Source organism: Globicephala melas, chromosome 4 (assembly GCF_963455315.2).
Source record: "Globicephala melas chromosome 4, mGloMel1.2, whole genome shotgun sequence".
Lineage (NCBI taxonomy): Eukaryota > Metazoa > Chordata > Mammalia > Artiodactyla > Delphinidae > Globicephala > Globicephala melas.
Genome location: NC_083317.1, coordinates 65,631,595 through 65,653,299, shown reverse-complemented (window position 1 = coordinate 65,653,299; position 21,705 = coordinate 65,631,595). Strand labels below are relative to the sequence as shown.

Below are 21,705 nucleotides of genomic sequence, written 5' to 3'. Positions count from 1 at the left end.
ATATAGCATATGAAAATATACATTTTATATATTTTTATTTTTTTAACTGTTAATATATAGACCATATTATAGATGATATTTTGTGTTCTTTTGTTTACTTTCCTATTGGTGTTTTGGGAGCAGGAATAAAATGAAGATTTGATCATACTAGTAGTATACATTGAAAGCAATTAATATGTCAACAGCGTGTCACTAGCCATTGGAAAAGCCTAACCGCAACAATTAGACGGAGCCAATTCTAAGAGCCATAAGTACTAATTTATGAGAAGACTTTATTTTTTGCTTTGATACTTAATTGAGATGATTCTAGAGAGATTTTATTACGAAGTTGTTTTCATGTCAGTTTGATTTGTGAGATTGTATGCAGAGGGAAAAGAAAAAAATCTCAACAGGGTTTATAGCTAGAGTGAATCTCTCATTTTATAGATTCTGAAACTCTGGCTAAACATGTCAAATGACTTATCAAAGATTCCATAGGTGGCTGTGACAAAGCCAGGATTAAGCTTCTTCTCGTGTGTGTGTGTGTGTGTGTGTGTGTGTGTGTGTGTGTGTGTGTTTAATGCCTGGTCTTTTAAACTTCTAGTTACGTGCTATGCATGCATCGCCCTTCCCAATTTACTTACATTTCATTATATATTTTGTGGGTTGGAAGTTTTCAGCTTTTTAATATGTATTTCAAGCAGAGACTTTGTATATTTAAAAATGTATATATATAACATGTTTTGATCATGTTCATTTAATTGGTTGTAGATCTTTTATAATAAGAGGTGAAGTAATTTAGGGCTAGGTAAAATAATTTACAATTTTAGATTAAAAGTAGGTCTCTTTCTATAAGTTGTATTATGATTCAAGTTACTTTCCTTCGAGTTAATCACTATCTTCACTTCTCTTCACTTCTCTTCACCTCTCTTCACTTCAGAAAATCCTCTTATTACTAATTATTTATTATTTAGAATCAAAGACCTCAGTAATATTTTAGTGCCAGAGCTATAGGTTGTAGCTTTCACTGACTAAGATGTTGCCCTCTCCCCCACCCTCTTTTTAAGTTTACAATAAACACTAAATATTCTGAGGTAAATCATTCTTTGGTCTTTGTACTTCAAGTTTATTTTGAATCTGGTTCAGAAGATATTTAGTGTCTCTCACTTATTCTAAACTCAGAGAATCCTAGGTGGCCTGTTTGGATTTAGAAGCTGAGTTACAGTTTGAATCCAGCAAAGTTACTCCAAGTTAAATTGTTTGTAACAAGTGATTTCAACCATGTTAAAGAGAAACAAAAAGCAATTAGTAGTTAGGGTAAGAAGAGTGTAGGTGATTTTATTTTCTTTGTTCTGCATTTCTATATTTCCATATTTTATTTAATAAGCATGTTATTTTTAGGAAGAAAGAAAAGTAAAATTCTTTTTGGTTGAATCTAATCTAAGTATTCATCACATGTATAGAGTTTCTGACCAATATAATGTTGAAACGAGGTCATGAGATCTTATTTAGTAGTCCTTGTCCTCAATTTTTTTTTTTTTAGTCAAGACTGACACCAGTATTAGTGTGTGTCATATTCTGCATTTTTTTCCCCTGGATTATATCTCTTCAAGTATTAGCCGGGATGGTATGTGGGGAATGATTTATTATAATTACCATGCAGGCAATTGAAGATTTGTGGTGAATTTGCATGCTTTACATCTTCTTTTGCCTTTGTGGATTCCTGATGTTTCTATATCTTACACTAATGCTTTTCAAACCTGAATAATCTATACAAAGCCCTTTTACTTGTTTGTTTTATTTAGGCTTCCATTCCTGTACCATGTGTAGAGTAATAACTCAATTCTCCTACCTATTTTGTCTCTTCAAACTCTTGTGAACTCTTCATTCATATATGTAACGTAATTGGGTTCTCACTTGGTACAAATGCATTTATTATGTAATAGTGCACATATATTAATTTCTTAATAGTGCACACCATTAGGTTGCTGTTATTGTGGGTGTAAACACAAAACCAAATTCAGACATAGAAATTCCATGGCACTACTCTGTCATTCAGGTGATCCAGAATATATTGATTTTTAAAAGTAGATTATAATTGGGGCTTCCCTGGTTGCGCAGTGGTTGAGAGTCCGCCTGCCAATGCATGGGACACGGGTTCGTGCCCCGGTCTGGGAAGATCCCACATGCCGCGGAGCAGCTGGGCCCGTGAGCCATGGCCACTGAGCCTGCGCGTCCGGAGCCTGTGCTCCGCAACGGGAGAGTGAACACCAACTTGAGAAATGCTCTCTTATGCTAGGCAGTCAATGGAGTTATTTTTTTAAAACATACAAAATGTTCTCTAAAGAGAAGAGCTTTTTGCCTTTGGAGGGCAGGTAAACGGGAGTCTGGAAACAAAACCTGCTTTGCCTTTATTGAGGTCTTCTGTTAAAACCCACTTTAGCCCCATTTCCTGAAGCTGTGAGCATGTAAACCCTCCTTTCCTATGTGGCAGTGTAGTACAACTATATCCCCAGATCTGGGAGCTCTTGTTCTCAAAAAATGTAGGCAGACAAAAAGATCAAGGGAGAAAATGTCTACCGTGGAAACATTGAGGTGAGGGTATTAAGATGTGTAAGAAAGATAACAAACAGAAGAACAAAACAATGAAATAATCCTAGTGTGATATATAGCAGGAATCTTGAGAATTTAGAAATCCAATAAGATGGCCTTGACTATTACTTAATAGCCATAACAACCTAATTCATTGGATAAGCATTTGAGGCTTAAGTTGGAAAGGAAATATGTTCTAATGTTTTGAAACAGGGACCAATATTGAGAGTGAGGGTGGGGAGGATAAATACCTCCCCACTGGTGTATGGTGTATACTTAAAAGAATAAAAGCCAGATGGGAAGCAAAAGGAAGTGATAATAAAAGTAAATTGAAAAAAAAATAAATTGAGAATTAAACAGAGATGGTGATTGGTTGGAAGAAGAGAAGAAGCTGAAATATTCTGCATTTGGTACATGGAGATTTGGTCAAATGACAGTTCTTTTAGGTATGAAGTAATGACCTAGTTTAAGCACTTCTCCCATTCTTTGTGCTTAAAATTTTTTTTGTTTTTGTCTTTTTTGTTTTGTTTTGTTTTGGTAAGATAGCAATTAGCTGTTGTGTCTTTTCTCCAAATTCTTTTGAAAACAAAGTATGCATATAAAGGATTATTTCATTTTAGTTCAGAGTAAATGTAAAGATTGTACCTCCAGTGTAGTTCTGTGATTTGTCCTCTCTATCTCCACTGCCCTGACTTTAGTTTAGCCCATCATCGTATCATAGAATTGTTAAAACAACCTCCTACATCCTAAGTTCCCTCCTTCATATCTTTCACATCCTCATTGCTGTCAAAGTCAGCTTTCTTAAAAGCACATGTGATACTGTCACTTCTATTTAAAATTTTTCTGATTCCTCATTGCCTTTAGGAAAATTTGACATACTATACACATAAAGACAAGAGTGATCATGTGTCCCAATTTATGCTTGTCCAGTGAAATTATTAATGCCACGTTCCTTCACACTCTTCACTGTCCTAGTTTGGGTGACAGATTATCCAGTCACTCTGCTCCTAATCATTTCTGCTTTTTCTTTCCAGAAAAACAAGAGATTTAGTTCTTTGTCCTGCTCTTAACTTTTTCTGAGGCATCTAGTCCATTAAACCCAGTCTTTCCCAAGTGCTCCAACTCCTTCACCCTTAAATGCATACAGTTAAGCAATGAATTTAAAAGCTTAGTGTTTAGTTGAGGTAGATTAAGGGTTTCTGATAAGGTTACATTGTAATAGTTATATAAATTTCTTCCCAATTTTGAGTAACGTTTTGTTTAAAGTTAAAACAAGTATTCCCCTTTATCCCAGTAATAAGTAATCCTGTGAGGTCAGTTAGATAACACAGATATCTGTATTTTCTTTCAGAGTAATGAAATTCATAAATGATGTATCTAGTTAGTAGAAGGAAGTAGATTAGAATCCCAAGGGCCTTGGTCTCTTTCTGTTGACCTATTGCTGTTTAATATGTTAGCTACATATGACAGTGTTGTCCTCACTTTGAAGGGATCATGCAGTCATGCTGAATTTTTTTGGTCTAATCAAACTGTTCTCCTAATGGTCCCCCAGAGAAGCCACATTCGTTTCTACCGCTTCCTAGTGAACACTTAGAACATTCTTTTTTTCTCTGCTTACCAAGTCTTGACCTTCTGTTAAGACCTCAAATCTCACTTCTCCCGTGAAACATTTTCTAATTATCCAAATTCTACATGATTATTCCCACCACATAACTCCTGCAGTAGCTGTCAATTCATACCATATGTATTGTAGCAGTTTCTAATTTCTCTTTTGTAATGGTAGTAATAAAATAAATATTCCCTCAAAATGTTTGTTGCTGAGTTTTTGGCATACATGAGTATGTATGCCAAAACTTAATATTAAGTATTAAGTTTACTTAATACTTGATTGTCTTTAGGGTATGTGAGGACCTTGGATCATTGGTTAAGTATCCTAGAAAGCCTTATCTACAAAAATCAATCCTTACATACTTGATTTCTTAGAACACAGTCCACATGCTGTGAAATGAATGAATACTAGTGTTTCCAGCTAGCTAATAGAGTAAGCAGAAAATTGAGGTCATTTCAGCCATCAAGGACTCAGACCAGATGAACTGCTTATTATATGTATTATTCTCTATGCTTAAAGCTAAACCAAAAAGCCCCACTATAATATTTTTTAAAAGACTTTTCTTCATAATGTTGGTTTTTATTCCCTGAGCCTTTGAGTACAAGATTTTTCACTTGGTAAACTTACCTGTTCTAACTACAGTTTCACATGTTACCAAAAATGTCTTCAGAGGGTCTTAGCGCAAAACAAAAATTGCTGTCAAACTTTTTTTTTTTGCAAGTCCACTCTACCTTTTCTGGTCTGTCTGCCTTGTTTTGCTCACATGTATTCCAGAAAGCATAAAACTGTGTTGGGGATTTCTATTGGTTCCTAAGTCTGCCACTTGTCTGTTTTGTTCTATTGCTTAGGTAATCAATTTGTATATTATTACTCAACCCCATCTGCATGCTGACCTCAACTAGTACATTATCAATTATCTCATAAATATACTACGTTCTCTACTGAATTTTTTACCTACATCACCTATTTTCCTATGTGAATAGACCTCCTCACTTTTCTGTTTATACTGGCTTTACCCCTATTTCTTTGGAAACTATTGCACATTAAAATCCAGCTACTAGTGTGGCTAGTCCATATGTGGGAAGAATAATATAAAAAAGAAAGAATGCTAAGACATAAGTTTCAAGATCACTTGTGGGGAGCAGAGGATAGGGTTGAGGGTGGATTGAAAAAGAAGGCAAAAATCTGCTTCTGACTTAATCATTTGTCCTTTAAAACACTTATCTCCTGTGTAATCAGTGCTGTGCTGGCTACCGTAAAGGATGCAAAAGAACTAAAATATATAGTCCTCCTCTTTGAAGAACTTAGAGATGATATAACTGACTCAGTTGAAGCAAGTATTGAATAATACATATAACCATATACTTGATTATGTACTATTGGTATTCAAAGTTGTTTCACATACTATAGGTATTATAGGGAAGAGTTCCAGCATGGGTGGTGGAGGGAAAAAGGAAGCCTCCTTTAAGGGTGATAGAAGGGCTAGGGGGAATGAGGGTGGGTACTTTTGAAGGAGGATTTAGATCTGCTTAGGTGTCGCTTAAGTTAGGAATTGCTGTAGTTTAGGGGAATATCCCTTAAGATAAGGAGGTGTGGATGAAAAGAAAATATTATATTCTTAGGAAGATCAAGCTGACTATAGTCACCATTTTATGAACAATGAAAGATTAAATTGGATAAGTGGACATTTGGTAATTCACACTTCTATAGTATAGTACTATTTTATCAGTAAATGAGATTAGAGGGAGAAATTTCATTTCATAGTTAAATGCTGATATCAATACACATATGATATTCCTTATGTGTATTAGAGCTCAGGAAATCTCCATAAGCCTTTTAATTAGTGCAGCTGAAATGTATTGAATGCTGGCTCTGCTGTGGCTAAGGAAAGGATGTTTTTGTTTCTTATGAATTATGTACTGCACATGAGCACTTCAGTAGACTTAAGTTCTTTTCTTAATTAACTTGATTAATTAGCATAGTTAACTAGTCAACAAATCCATGGCATTGTCTCACTTTTAGTCCTGTATTTAAGGCTTACAAATTGCAAATAATTTTATATATTAGGGTTGCTCTTCAGGAATGTTCATGGTGTATCAGTTTTTAGCATTGGATGCTTGTGTATTTTGGGTATGACCAGAGAACAGTGTCGTCTGTATTGTACATTTATCACAATGAAAACTTGGGAGGAGTAGCTGTTTGAAACAGGCACAGTACTTGTTCTGCATTCTACTTAGATTAATTATCATTGCTCATAGGCATTCTTACATTGCTCTGGTTGGCTGTTTAATACAGTGGAATTGTTGAAAGCTGATGCTATGAGAATCAACCATAGGCCTTGATGTGGTATATATGACCATTTATAAATGATAATTTTAAGGGGCTTATGATTCAGTCATAACAGCTCCAGGTTGAAATTTGATTTTGATGGCAAAAGTCTATTCTAGGACATGTAAAGGAGAAAATTACCTCTGTCCTTTCTGAGTTATCCAAATACAAATTTATTTTGAATAATTCTTCTGTTAAGGACTCATTTGCATTTGTTCAGTACCACAGATAATTTATTTTGGAAAAAAATGAATTTTTTCTCTCAGTTTCTTCTATAGACTAGTATTTGTGATGAGAGTTTGTTTCAATTTAAGAAAATGAGTTGCTGCACAGGTGAGGTAGTATTTGAATCACTTAAAAGTTCATGTCAGTGTTTTGATTCTTTTCAGTTTTTCCTTTCTCTTTTGTTTTCTTTCCTTTTGTTTATTTATTTTTTGCTTTGTTCTGTTTTGTTTTATTTATTTATTTTTGGTTTTAGTTTTTACAGGGGGTGTTTTGGGCTCTTCATGGCCTTGCTGACATTCTTGGCTGGCCATATTTAGTCTGCGCACTAATTATTAGTTGGCCCAGTTGAGTCTTACTTTGTGCTCTCAGTTTTTTGAGTCTGGTTTTCTATTTTTGTCCACCTGGTTGTGTTTTAAGTTCATGAGAGATTTTTATCCTGATGGGCCGGATTTTAATCCGTGTACTAAATTTTAGTCTGCAGACTAAAAATAATCCGCGGATTATTTATTTTTGCAAAATATTTAATTCCCCCACTGGAAACTATCCTAAAATAATGTTAAATACTCTTAGAATAGCCAAGGGAATTCACAGCTACTGGTGAGGTCTGCCATTTTTTGTTCTCAATACCTAGACATAATAGACCCTACTACCTCTCTTTTGCATAATTGGCTCCGTTGTGCCTAGGTGTTGGTGTACATTACTATGCATGTCACCTATAACTGTGACTGTCCCTTAGTTGTATTGTTCATTGTATATATTTTTGTTTAGCTTTTGGTGGGTGAATTGGGCATATTTGCAGATGGAACTGTGTTGAATTTGTAGTGCTCAAAGATATAGAATTTTTTTCAGTGAGTTTTTCCAAAAAGAAAGAATGTTCATTATTTTTCCTAAGTAATGGGTGCAAGGGTATTAGGGGGCAAAGCCCACAATAGAAAAAGTAAGTTTATACCCGCACTCCTGAGGTGATATGTCAATTTCCTGAAGAGTCCTCTAAGATAATGAGAATGTCAGTAAACATCTCTTAGCAGGGAAGTCAATCCAAAATGGAGAATAATCCGCGGTGGCCTGATCCTTCTTAGCTCACACAAATTGAAAATATCTGGCTTGAAATCTGTAGTAATATAAATTAAATATATTTATTACTTTTCTCTCATCACTAATAATTTAGCAAAAAATGTTTATACTGTGTACTGAAATTCATTAATAGAGAAAATTAGCAAATTGGGAACTTGTATCTTTAAAAGCAGTCTGATATGCCCCCTCCCAAGCCATGTCAATGGACAATGAATCCAGGTCGTAGAAGACCAAACACTTTACTTTGGGAACTTTACTTCTAGATTTCATTTTGATTTTAACTTTTTTTGGTTTTGTATTTTTTTAATAAACGCACTGGCATCGGAACATAATTAACTAAAATTAAAATGTTTCTTTACTGTGCCTCACCATTGCGCAATCAAATTTTTTTTGCATACACTGTGGTGAAATAATTTTTAAAACTTGGACTTGCTACTGTGGAGACTGATGTTTAAAGTTTATAACTGTATAAACATTTTCTATGTCCCCCCCCACACCATGGATTTCTTATAACATTGGATATATTTTTCCTTGCTGGACTATTCTCTTTTGGATTGACTTCCCCTGTTTGGATTATTTCACTGCATTCTCATCTTTAGGATTCGTCAGGAACAGGACATTTCACCTCAGGAGTTCGGGTATGTACTTAATTTTTTTTTCCCAAAATTTCAGGGCAGGTCTATAAAACTAGGGGGAAAACTTTTTTTGAAAGGCTAAATAGTTATTCATTCTTGAAATGTAATAGTAAAAACAATGTAGGTAGCTGTGATTTCTGTTTTTACTCACTGTATGGTATAGGTTTTGCTTATAGTATATTTAGATTGTCAGTTTCCTGAGTGATTTATTGACATCTAAGCTGAAGTTTAGGAGTTGAGGGGTTTAAAAATTATTATTTTTACAAGAATAAATATTGACAAAGATCCACAGAACCAAAGATTCCGAGTGTTAGGCAATTTAAATGAGTAAGGAATGAAAAGCAGCAGAAACTAAAAGCCAGGGACTTCCATGGCAGTCCAGGGGTCAAGACTCTATTTCCACTGAAGTGGGGACGGGTTCGATCCCTGGTTGGGGAAGTTCTGCATGCCGCGCATTGCGGCCAAAAAAAAAAAAGAAGCCAAATCTCAATAGTTACTGATTTCCTTTTCTTTAGACACAGACATAATTCAGAAGAGCTATTTCTAGTTTGGCCTGTAATTTTTGAAAGTTGCATGCTACCACACCCAGTCTTATGGTCAGAAATCTGGACTTTGGGTACACTGGGTTTTGACCCCGCATAATTTTCTGCTTAACCTTTATCCATAGATTACTGAACCAAGACTTTTCTCATCAAGAATCTCTCAAGGGGTTTAAATTAATAATGGATACATTTTTAAAAGGCGGGTTAAGTCTTAATTTTAGGCTCTTGGAATGAATTCTTTTCTTTATTGTTTTTAACTCTTTGATACTGTGAGTTAGGATTCCCTGGCAAGAATAAGCTAATATGTGTCTTAGTACCAACATGGATGGTCACTTGTAGCCAGTAAGAAACCAGAAAGATGTGGATGACTTTTTTTTTTAATAATCAGAAATAAGCTTACAATACTGATTTATTAATAGCAATAACACAAATTTTTTTTTCATTTAAACTACACTCACTGTGTAGCTTCCCTGCATTTGAATGTTAGAAGATATTTATTTCTGCTTTTGGTGGTGGTACTTTTAATTCTACTTATGTGTTACCATATTGGTGCAGAGACATTTTTATTAGACTAGCTAGCAAAATAAATCCATATGCTGTCAAATGCAAATTGCCCTCAGAGCAATGTCAGTAGTGCTTAATATTTTTACGAAAAATTTTCTAAATATTTCCACTGATTATTTTCTTTCACACTTTGATTATGGTTCTGGCTGGGGAGCAAGAAAGGGGAAAATGACTAAGAACAGTGTAAGATCTAAACATTTCAAATAATACAGTAACTCCTTGACTGAGGCAAGTCAGATTACTCAAAAGAATAAAGATAAAGCAGTTTTTGACCTTAGAGAGAGGGTTTTCTAACAAGCCAAATAAATTAACTAAGGCCTTTAATATTCGGAAGTAAATTTCTAATATCCTACCCAAGCCAATCTCTCAATTTCCATGGAAAATATCTTTATTAATAATAAACTTTGTGTAAAAACAAAAGGAATAAAAAAAGATTTTTAGAGTAGAGTACTCTTATAAATAGTCTCTTATAACCTAAGGAGTCTGTAGTAGTAACCAGTTCTGCTTTCAGCCTAGGTGAATAGACAAATGTTACATGAGCCTTTCTCGTTAGGAAAACTTAAGCCTCCCAGGCTCCTCTGTGCCTTGTCACAATCTACATGTTCTTTCCTCACTTTTAGGTCTATTTCCCTCCATTTTTACACATCTCTTTCTCTTTATGTGTCTGTCTACCTCCACCACTGCCACTACTACACCTTCTATTTGATTCTGTGTTCTTCCTGTCAAGGGGTATATGTTTCATTTTTCTTTAATTTCAAAGGCTTTCTGTTCGTTTATTTGTTTTTCACCTTCTGCTTTTATTCTTTAACTGTCCATAATTTAGAACACAGTATATTTTTCATAGTTTCATGTATTTATTAGGAGTTTTAAGACATAGATGAATAGAAAGCTTTCTATTCCTTTAAGCAAATTTATTTATTTGCATTTTGCTTCAGTATAGCTTTCAGTTTACTTTTTCTGTGAATTAATAGCTCTTAATGAAAAATACATTTCTCTATTCCTGATTAAAACCCTAGAATATTTATTCAAATGAGGGTAAACTGGCCGTGTTCACGACAACCGCTACCTGAGAAAACAGTTTTGGACATTTTGCGAAGTTCTGGATATTCAAGAATTTCTTCAAATAATAATAGTCTCTGCTTATTGAAGAATTAATACCAAATCATTAATATTTATAGACTAAGAGTAAAACAGCTTTTCTTTTTTAAAAGATATTAATTGCCAAAATTTGAACAGCGCTGTCCATTATCCATAATCGTTCTGCTAAAAAAATCACACAAAAGAGGCAACGTTTTATCTATTGCCACAGCAGTCAAAACTTTAAAATTAATTTTGTATTCTCCTAGTTGCGCTTGCCTCCAGAACTCAGGCTTTCTTTTGTGCCTGTCACATTTTGTGTGCATGTTTGATTGTACTGCTTTATGATCAGCATATATAGATTTTTTTCCATTTCCCCTAGTTTTTTCTCTGAGCTTTTCTCATATAGTCTTTAATTAGCGGTTCACATCACTGTGGTAAATCATGTGCAGTTAACTCCTTTCATTCTAGAAGGTTCCTTTCACAAATGCAACCATGTTTTTGTACATGGTGGGAATTAACTCAGTACTCAGAGGATAATTTGCTAAGATTCTTACAAGGAAACATTAATTGTACCTTCTCTTTTTTTATACCGTAGGTCTTCCGACCTCGAACTCCACCAGAGGCGATTGCACTATGTAGCCGTCTGCTGGAGTATACCCCAACTGCCCGATTGACACCACTGGAAGCTTGTGCACATTCATTTTTTGATGAATTACGGGACCCAAATGTCAAACTACCAAATGGGCGAGACACACCTGCACTCTTCAACTTCACCACTCAAGGTAACTTCTAACACTTAATTCTTTTACCATTTCTGGGAAAATTACACATGTGTGTGAAGTGACACTCTGTTAATTAAATCTGTGTAGGATAAAAGTAAGCATATTAAGTACTTATGCAGGTAGGAAGCATCCTATCTAACCACTTATTAGGCTACCACTTGTATGGTTTTGAACAAAATAATGGCAGGCAAAAAGTTTCAAATAGGCATAGCTTCTCTAATTTTTAGCAGATTATGATAAATCTTGGCACTGGAGAAGTTATATAGAGATTTCACTGAGTGAGATTTATCACTAGTAAGACTAATGTATAATTTAACCTTCAGCTTTGTATATAAAAGTTAGAATATTAAAATTTCTTGCTTCCCAAGGATTTATATCAAGTTTTTTTAACCTGGGAATAAATTGGTGGCTGTATTTTTGTAATTTTAGACATTATACAGATGGGGAAAACTAGAGTCCTATAAACCCCTTCTTGGAACTTAATATAACTTTATATATAACGGATGTAGAAGAGAAATTCTCATCCCTTCTGGGCTTGGCATCATTGCTGCTGAGAAAACACTGATTGGAAAACTAAGTTTGTGCATTGGTGGTTTCTAAAAAGCCCAGGGATAGTCATTTCTTCACCATTTCTATGTTCGTTTTTCATTCATTCATCAACCACACTGCCTCTGATGATATGATTTTCTTCCTAAACTGAACATTAAATGTGTACAATTCCCTATAGATAAAACAAGGAATAAATAGATTGCTTGTTTTCATTGATTAGTCAAGCTAAAAATATAGAAGGGGGATGGAGAGCTTTCTGTGATCAGGAAATAGATATATTTCCTTTATTATAAAGCCAATTTTTCCCCCATATTTAAACTTTTCTAAAATTGATTGTGGAAAAATGTGCTGCTTAAACTTTAGATTTGGAACATCTAAGTTGCTAGTAAAATAGACCTGGATGATTCAGTTGACTATAATCTTAAGCTGTCACTATTATGTAATGCTGGCAATGCTGATGTAGTCTACGTTCATCTAAGAAAAATGTTCAGGTATCCTGGGACTATTAATTTTGACTAGGGTTGATCAGAAATCACTTGGAATGTTGCTTTAAGTCCTGACTATGCCTCTCTAAGAAGAATGTTAATGAATGCCAGGTAGGGTATACAAAGGAGCAGAATTGGATATAGAGCCTGGAAAAGTGAAGACTTAAGGGACTCCTGAGAAAAATACCTCAAATAAAGACCTCAGCCCCTGGCATAAATAGAGACTAAATAAAATTATTGATGAATCAATAAAGAAGTTTTCAGCTGGTAATAATGGAACAAGCTGTTTTCAGAATATTGATCTGTATATCGGGGAAAAGCTGGATGATGTCAAATATTGTAGATAAGATGATTCTGATTTGGAAGAAGGTTAGACTGGGAGACTCTTGGCCTCTTCCAGAACAGAAATTCATTGATTCCATGTCATACAAGTTTTAGACCTCTTGAGAAAATAAATTTTATTTTTAATTCTTACTGCTTTTGTTTTAATCGAGTAATACATGTAGATGGAAAAAAATGTTGAAAATGCAGAGGAGGTAGAGAAAATTAAAATCACAATCCCGAAGTACTTTTAGTCTTCAAAATAATCACTTTTAGCATTTTATGGTGTAGCTCTTTTCAGTCTTTTTTCTAATGCTAAAACTGTTAATCCTTGAATATAAAGTGATCCTCTATTTTCCCATTTAGAAGATCCCAAAAGGGTTCTTTTTGTTAACTTGAATATGTTGAAAATTATATATTATGTAAAGTTAATATTAGGTTAGGAATTTTTTTTTACATCTCAAATTTCATAAAACAATTTTTTTCAAACTGTATATGCATCTTTTACATCTGTGTCTTTGTTATCAGTAGAGCTACTTTTTGAACCATCTATATAGTTTTTTAGGTTACATCACCTAAAGTTTTTAATATGAAGCACTTTTTGAATCTGTCTGAGACCGCCATTGGAAATTCTACATGTATCCATTTACATAGCATGATACATTTTTTTCCTTTTTGTACTGTAGGTATATGTTTATTGTCTGCATAATATAATTATTTAGTGGATTGCTTTTTAAAGTGGTATCTAAAAGGCTTTTGTATACAGTGACATCCAGTGGAACTGTGGAGTCTTGACATCAGAAACTACTAAGTCAGTGCTAAATTTCTTTACCTCTTTTTTTACCATTTCTGTCAGGTAACTTTAAAGTTTCCCAAATTTTGAAGGGAAACTTGATTGAGTTTTTTCCCATGCTAAGTATCTTCTCCAGCAAGTACTTTGTTTCTCAGAATACACAAATCAAGACAGCCCCTTGTCAAGTGAACAACTTGGTAGAAACTCAAATGCATACAAGGTGATATTTATGATGGATACATTTTGGAGAATAATTCTCCTTAAATTGAGACATATTTTGATACATACTCTTCAATGTGTGTGTGCACCTGTATGTGTTGATTGAAAATGAGATGCTGCTTAAACCTTTCTTTGATCAGATTTTAAAATCCAGGATTCAGTTTCACTGTTCCCATGCACTATTTTTGAAGTAATTACATTTAACTCTTTAGTCACTGGCTAATAATTTTCTATTATTACTAAAGAAAATAAAATTTAAAACAACTAAGTTTGTTATTTTATGAATTTCTAAGCTTTTTAAAAAACTGAGATAAAATTCACATAGCATGAGATGAACCATTTTAAAGTAAACAATCCAGTGGTGTTAATACATTCACAGTGTTGTGCAGCTATCACTTCTGTCAAATTCCAAAACATTTTCATTGCTCCTGAAGAAAACTCCATACGCATTAAGCACTCAGTCTCCATTAATCCCTCCTTCAGCCCTTGGTAGCCACCAATCTGCTTTCTGTCTCTATAGATTTCCCTATTCTGGGTATTTCATATGATGGAATCACATAATGTGGGATTCTTTCACTTAGCATGTTTTCAGAGCTCATCCATGTTGTAGCATGTATCAGTATTTCATTCCTTTTTATGGCAGAATAATATTTCATTATATCACATCTTAATCAGTTCAGGCAACTATAACAAAATACCATAGACTAGGTGGATTAAGCAGCAAACATTATTTTTTTAAAACATCTTTATTGGAGTATAATTGCCTTACAATGGTGTGTTAGTTTCTGCTTTATAAAAAAGTGAATCAGCTATACATATGCATATATCCCCATATCTCCTCCCTCTTGCGTCTTCCTCCCACCCTCCCTATCTCACCCCTCTAGGTGGTGACAGAGCACCGAGCTGATCTCCCTGTGCTATGCGGCTGCTTCCCACTAGCTATCTATTTTACATTTGGTAGTATATATAAGTCCATGCCACTCTCTCACTTTGTCCCAGCTTACCCTTCCCCCTCCCCGTGTCCTCAAGTCCATTCTCTACATCTGCATCTTTATTCCTGTCCTGCCCCTAGGTTCTTCAGAACCTTTTTTTTTTTTTTTTTAGATTCCATATATATGTGTTAGCATACGGTGTTTGTTTTTCTCTTTCTGACTTACTTCACTCTGTATGACAGACTCTAGGTCCATCCACCTCACTACAAATAACTCAATTTCGTTTCTTTTTATGGCTGAGTAATATTCCATTGTATATATGTGCCACATCTTCTTTATCCATTCATCTGTCGATGGACACTTAGGTTTAAGCAGCAAACATTTGTCTCTCACAGTTCTGGAGGTTGGGAACATCAAGATCAAGATGCCGGCAAATTCAGTGTTTGGCAGGGGCCCACCTCCTGGTTTGCAGATGGCTACTTTTTGCTCATATGGTGAAGAGAGATCACCTCTCTTGTGTCGCTTCTTATAAGACCACTAATCCCATTCATGAGGGTTCTACCCTCATGACCAAATTTCCTCCCAAAGGCTCCACTTCCAGATACCATCACATTGTGGATTAGGGCTTCAAGCATATGAAGTTTAAGGGGACACAAACCTTCAGTCCATAGCATAGGGATATACCACATTTTGTTTATCCATTCATGTACTGATGGACATTTGGTTTGTTTCTACCTTCTGGCTATTGTGAATCGTGCTGCTCTGACCATTGTGTACAAGTATGAATTTGTTTGAATACTTGTTTTCAGTTTTTTTGAGTCATATGGTAATTCTATGTTTAATTTCTTAAGGAACTACCAAACCATTTTGCACAATGGCTTGCACATTTTACATTCCTACCAGGAATGTTACAAGCGTCCCCATTTCTTCACATCCTCACAAATACTTGTCTTCCTTTTTTTTTTTAATAGCTGTCTCAGTGGGTGTGAAGTGGTATCTCATTTGATCCTAAGGCTTACTGCAGTATAATGATTTAGAACCTGGTAAATGCTATTTACCTGTTCTCTAGTAAATTGTGTTCATAAGACAGATTAACATGAAAATAAATCAGCTTAGATTTTAGAATATGGTCTCTAAAATATTGGAAGGACTTTTGTGAGTGGGCAGTTTTCATATTGTCAAATAGTAGAATCAACTAAAGTAAAGAAAAGGCTCATTTTAAAGAGTAAATAATTTAACTCAGACTTTGTTCACACATACCTAATTGTTACAAGTTTTAAAAAAGGAATGAAGAATGTTTTATTTTGATATTTCAACTTTTTATATTTGCCCAGGATATCAAACATAAATATGACTCTGTGTATGTCTGAATGTGCATATGACTTTGAGGAGTTGAAGAATATGTGTGTACATGGATGTGGTATATGTAGACATGGCATGCAATCTCTGTGGCTGTCAGACTCTTTATGTGATTCTTTGGATATCAGTGAGAAGGATGTGCATGAATCTTTGTACCTCTTCAAATGGACCCTGTGAATATATCCTTGAAATGGTTTTTCATAAAACTCAATGTATTAAGTTGAACATGACATCATTTTGTAATATGGCCCTTCTTTATTAAAGTTGTTAAATGCTGCCCTGTCTTAGCAGCCATTCTGAAACTAGGCTGTGATCACTTAGTAGTACTTTCTCCCTATCCTTCTAGATCACTATTATACTTGAACAGTGTTTCCATATAAGGACACAGCTGTCCAGGAAAGAGGTGCTACTTGATGTCAATAATTTTTGTTATTTCTGTTTGATCCTCCCTGTTCTGATTTTGGAGCAGTTTTTGCAAATAGTCATCTTATTTACTAAGGCAAAGATGTAACTGTTGTGCAGATGCAACTTTAAAGCACATACTAATTAATAGCAGTTAATGGATGATCAGAATAAAACTGGCTAATTCAAGAGAATGAAGAAGGAGAACTAACTTTCCAGTTGGTTGTATAGCTAGAGAGAGTGCAGAGATAGGAAACATGGGGGCAGAGGTAGGGGGGGATGGAGGGTGTCATTAGTGAGGTTCTGCTGTACCCTCCTACATCCTCACAGCAAATTTTCAGTGAAGTCTATACTATTTTCCCCAGATAAACTAAAGGTAATCCCTGATCTACATATAGTAGGTGCTCAATGACTGTTTCAGTGATTGATACCTGCCACTTTAAATACACACAGTATTTATTAATTCATGCAACCTGTACTTATTGGGCATTTCTAATGTTCCCTCTAGTTGTTGGTACTGTTGTTTTAATTAGTAAAGTAAACCTACCATATGAACAGAACTATGAAGATTAGACACTTGAGTAGAATATAGTAAAGCTTATAGCTAACTACAATTTGATGTTTGTTACTGTGCCATGAGTAAATAGCCATAAATGTTAGTTAATATTACTTTCATATAATCAAAACAAGTGTTTCTGTGATCAGCTAGAGGGAGAAGAGAGGTGAACAGATATGGGACAGAAAACTTTGAGATCCTTCTGACCTTCTGGATCCATAACTATTACACCTCTCTTTTTTTCTGGCACTGGGGTTTCTGTGTTCTAGGATCCCCTGACTGACAGTATTACCTGCCTCCAGACATTGGAAACCAGGACAGACCTTTAGCATACCATACCCTTCTTTCCCTTTCCCTCAGTTATTGGATCTCAAAGGTTGGACATAACTTAATCAGACCTTAGGAATCAAATAGAATCAGGAAATCCCAACAGAGATCGATATTCTCTTTGTTTACCAATTCCTTACCTATTCTAAGGCTGGAATATACTGGAAATAGGTAGTTTTGTATGTTTAAAGATGAGTCTCCAGTTAATTCCACCACACACATCCCCAGTTCCAATTTTCTAACCTGATTTTATGAGATTTTACCAAGTAAAATTATTTTAGTAAACGTCCCCCTGAGGGCATCGGATAGGATGGGGGTTGGGCAGGTGTAAGTAAAGATTATCAACTATTTACATTAGTGTGACTTAGTTTGAAGAGTCTACTGCTCTACCACTTAGCTGGGTTATCTGAGGGAATGACAGTTTTGTGGGGGAACAAGGAGGAAGAGTGGCTTATTGGTTAGGCCAGAAGAAGGGGGGACTGCTTAAATGAGAGTTAAAACAGGATATTTGGAGCATTCAGAAAACAGCATGCAAACTCAGGCAGACTACAGATGTCTTGGGATACAGGGAAAAGAGTATCTGGACATGAGGAAAACAGTGATGAGACAGCAAAGGGGTTCCAGAAATCAAGTGGAAAAAAAGTCAGTAAAAGGAAGAGTAAGAGAAAACCGAAGGGAATGGGGGAAGGATCAGAGAAAGATTTTTTTAATGCGTTTAGGACTGTGTTAAAGAAAAGTAAGTGATGAAAACAGGGTCTGAGGACAAGTTGGGGGTGGGCAACAAAAGCAAGTGTTACAGAAGGCCAGCTTACCAAAGGCTTATACTTCTTCATCTGAAAGCAGTAGACTACTTATTTATAAAATCTGTTGTAACTCATTATTTTTGATAATTAGGAGGCTCCATATCTTTATAGCAATGATTTTTAAACCAGTTTTTTTGTTACGAAATAGTGATATGCATAAATATGGTCAGCCCACCTGCTTACCTAGCTTTCTATATCCTGGGTATTTTCTTCTAGCCTGTCTTACCCTCAGCCACATCTAAAGTGGACATAGTATATCACAACATTGTTAATCGGCTATACTCCAATATAAAATAAAAAGTTAAAAAAAAATAAAGTGGACATAGTATTTCAACCACCTTAATTAAGGTAATGAAGTATCTTGTAATATTCTAACCTTGACTAGGGTCTTTTTGGTTTTAGATTTATTATCATTTACAATAGCAAGAACAAATTTACATAAGATAGGAAATCTTGATTTATATGTAGGATATGAATCAAATCCTAAATAGGAACTCATAAACTGCTCTCACTTGCAGTGCCCCTCTTTTTTTTTTTTTAACTAAACTATAAACCTTTCACATGGCTATCCCTGTTTTTCTACTGTGTTCTTCTGGGTGAAAAATGGCTATAAAAGATCTTGATAAATGGACTTGAGGAAATTTGGGTATAAATAAAAGGATTATTCTAGTAAATAAATGAGAGATGGAGCTGTTTATACTTATCAAAGGAATTGGTGTCAGAATTATTCTTTAATATTTTATGAATAATTTAGAAGAGTAAAATATCGAGGTAAGCTGTACTCTTCTAGGTATTGAAAGCTAAACCAAGGAAATACACTGCAAGGGAGAGCTTAGGAAATTCATGAGTGCCAGTAAGAGGGGGCAGGTTAGTTTTAGTTCAGGCAACCAGAGTACTACTGACATACAGTATTGACTGTATTCAGAATTTTAGGATCTAAATTATCAATTATTTATGAGGATTATTTTCCCTTTCCCTGAGATTTGAGTGTCTCTGCTGCCTCAACTGTACTATTGGAGAGAATGTGGAATGTTATAGGAACAAACAATGAAAAACTAATGTCTGGACTTAAAGTTCTGTGTATAGGTTGGACAGATACACTTCCAGGAAGACCAGAATACTGGTGGTATGTGATGTATAACCAAGGCAATAAAGATATGCAGTATTGCATATGGAGTAAGTCAGACCTAAAGTCTCCTTCCCAGTCTCTCTCTAACTAGGTGCAGATCTTGGCCAAGACACTATCTCTGAGTTTACTAATTTAAAAAGATGAGGTAGTTGGATTAAAGGATATTCAAAGACACATACAGCTGAGTAATATTCCATTGTATATATGTGCCACATCTTCTTTATCCATTCATCCGATGATGGACACTTAGGTTGTTTCCATCTCCTGGCTATTAAATAGAGCTGCAGTGAACATTTTGGTACATGATTCTTTTTGAATTATGGTTTTCTCAGGGTATATGCCCAGTAGTGGGATTGCTAGGTCATATGGTAGTTCTATATATACAATGGAGTATTACTCAGCCGTAAAAAGAAACGAAATTGAGTTATTTGTAGTGAGGTGGATGGACCTAGAATCTGTCATATGGAGTGAAGTAAGTCAGAAAGAGAAAAACAAATACCGTATGCTAACACATATATATGGAATCTAAGGAAAAAAAAAAAAAGGTCATGAAGAACCTAGGGGTAAGATGGGAATAAAGACACAGACCTACTAGAGAATGGACTTGAGGATATGGGGAGGGTGAAGGGTAAGCTGTGACAAAGTGAGAGAGTGGCATGGACATATATACACTACCAAACGTAAAATAGATAGCTAGTGGGAAGCAGCCGCATAGCACAGGGAGATCAGCTTGGTGGTTTGTGACCACCTAGAGTGGTGGGGTAGGGAGGGAGGGTGACGCAAGAGGGAAGAGATGTGGGAACATATGTATATGTATAACTGATTCACTTTGTCATAAAGCAGAAACTAACACACCGTTGTAAAGCAATTATACTCCAATAAAGATGTTAAAAAAAAAAGATTCTTTTCAAAACTCTGTCAGAAAGAATAAAATAAGAAAGAACGTGTGTTTTAAAAAAAAAAAGACACATACAGCTCCAAAATTCTGATTATAAAAAATGAGTTGACTCCAGAAGGACAAAGAAAAAATGAGAAATAAAGCTAAAAACATAGAGCATGAAAGGATAAGATATGTAAAATCATGGTACAAATGGACACAAGAAAAACACAGACTGGTTCCTGCAGAATTCAACATAAATGCTACACTTATTACATTTCATCAAGAATGGAGTTCTAAGATTTTCAGGTTACTAAAGCTTATTCTTTTTAATCACCAGGACTTTAAAAATGCTAACATTTTGCTAGATAACTTGTAAATGTATCATTACTATAAATGTAGTACACAAAATGCATTATGTAGTATACAATGCATTACTATAAATGTAGTACAGACCTTTTTGGGTGACTAGTATAAATTGTGATGCTCCCTCTTGGGCAGTTCCAAGGCAAAGTAGTCATGGGTTTCTACAGGTATCATGTAGTCCGCGCATGAAACATTGCTAATATTACCAAGCAGCAGGAGCAAGCCTTGTAATTTGTTTACTATTTGTCTGATCTTCTGATTAGTTTAGTATTTGTTTACTTTTCTGAATGAGTATGGCATATGTAGTCAACGTTAGGAACTTGGTCAGAGATTTCCTGGCCTGGGCACTTTGAAATTGTTAAGAGAGAAACAGTTGTAATGGGGTTACTTGTTCATCTAAAAAATATATATCCAAACAAGCAACATTAGAATTCAGTGTGTAAGATCAAGGTTCACCATCCTAACATTTAAATTACTCCTCAAAGAAAAAGTACCATGCCATTGTTAAGTCATTTTCTGTGAATAGGAAAAAAAAACAGCAGTTTTAACTATATAGACAACCACTGGCAATTTTCATTTATTCTTAAGAGACCTGATACACACATGAAAACCTCAGACTACTTATAGAAGGTAAAGAAAGTTTGCCTCTTGTAGTGACTCCTTTCTGGGGGTCTGCATGTTGAGCCCTTTCAAAGGTAACAAAGAAGATTTCCTTCTAACTTATGACTGTAAGAGGTCTAGTTAATAAAGGGTTGATTTCTTCCTTCTGGTTTGTACATTGATTACTATTCTCAAACTTATCCTCAACTTTCACACAACACAGTTTTAACAAACATATATACCTCTTCCCACCCCTCCTCCTATCCCCCACCCCTGCAAATTAAAAAAAAACAAAAACCCGCCCTTTCTTATTAATAAATTTGGAAATCTTATATTTGGAAGAAGAGAAACTTTAAGGGAAACTTCAGGTTTCTCCAAAACAACTAGATTTAGGTTCTGTTCTTGTTTTTAACATTTAAAAAGATTGCTTAACTTACAGTGGTCTTTTCATGGGAATTTTTCTTCTATAGTTTTTAGTGTCAACAGTGCAGCAAAATTTATTTAAATGAGTTCAGTTAACCTTTTGGTTGGTTGATACCTTTCTTGGTTGGCTTATTGATAGCTATTTTTAAATTCA

General features: G+C 34.9%; 1 protein-coding gene across 3 annotated transcripts in view; it reads left to right on the top strand.

The window, feature by feature from the left end:
• The window catches only part of GSK3B (glycogen synthase kinase 3 beta), a 200,650-nt gene that overhangs the window by 155,640 nt on the left and 23,305 nt on the right, over nt 1–21,705 (top strand). For 2 of the 3 annotated variants that reach the window (XM_030857599.3, XM_030857561.2), the window contains exons 9-10: nt 8,407–8,445; nt 11,224–11,410. In XM_030857599.3, the coding sequence (XP_030713459.1) occupies nt 8,407–8,445; nt 11,224–11,410 (226 nt within the window). The remainder of the gene's footprint in view (nt 1–8,406; nt 8,446–11,223; nt 11,411–21,705) is intronic. The other variant, XM_030857592.3, reaches the window with a different exon arrangement.